A 608-nucleotide genomic window follows, 5' to 3' on the forward strand; every position below is an offset into this window, starting at 1 on the left:
ACATGCATCAATTCAGGAAGTCCTGCTAAGTGGGGTGAAGCTTACGTAGGCTTACAGTAAATAAAACGTAAACGTAGGCTCACAATAAATAATTTTATTACTATTTATTACTACTTTTATACTATTTATTACTCTTTTGAACGGACCCTGACCATCTTCCTTTAATAAAAAATATAACATTTTTTTACTTTAATCGATCTTGGAGGGAGTTCCTCCTGGCTCTTAGGCAAGAATTTAAGAAGATGAGTTCTGTCACGAGACTGTGGATACCAACCAATGCGTGTACCCATCCATTTATGAAGAGTAGAATTAACTAAACACAAACCATAATTAATAAAAAATACATCAATAATATTTAAAATAACTATCATTAACCAACATCAAAAGTTTACCCTCTTTCATCGTCATAATCCCCGAAGCCATATGGGTAAATCTTTCTCCATTCCTTCGATACAGAGACCTGTAAAGTATAATTTGATAACCAAACACGTTGAATTAAATATTCAAGATAAAATATCCTAATGGTAATTTAACATAAGAAATTTTGTATTTTATAATATTTATTTAATTGTTGACCGTTGTAATATATGTACTAGTTGGAGTTCTTA

At 30.6% G+C, this 608-nt stretch overlaps 1 protein-coding gene across 1 annotated transcript in view; it reads right to left on the reverse strand.

Moving 5' to 3' along the window:
• LOC106678402 (acyl-coenzyme A thioesterase 9, mitochondrial) overlaps positions 1 to 608 on the reverse strand; it is a gene marked incomplete in the record, with an annotated part of 56,872 nt that overhangs the window by 45,086 nt on the left and 11,178 nt on the right. The window contains 2 exon segments of the mRNA XM_067049338.1: positions 189 to 313; positions 393 to 460. Coding sequence (XP_066905439.1) covers positions 189 to 313; positions 393 to 460 — 193 coding nt within the window.

The sequence above is a fragment of the Halyomorpha halys genome, unplaced genomic scaffold (genome assembly GCF_000696795.3).
Source record: "Halyomorpha halys isolate HHAL.00 unplaced genomic scaffold, Hhal_1.1 Scaffold141.1, whole genome shotgun sequence".
Classification (NCBI taxonomy): Eukaryota; Metazoa; Arthropoda; class Insecta; order Hemiptera; family Pentatomidae; genus Halyomorpha; species Halyomorpha halys.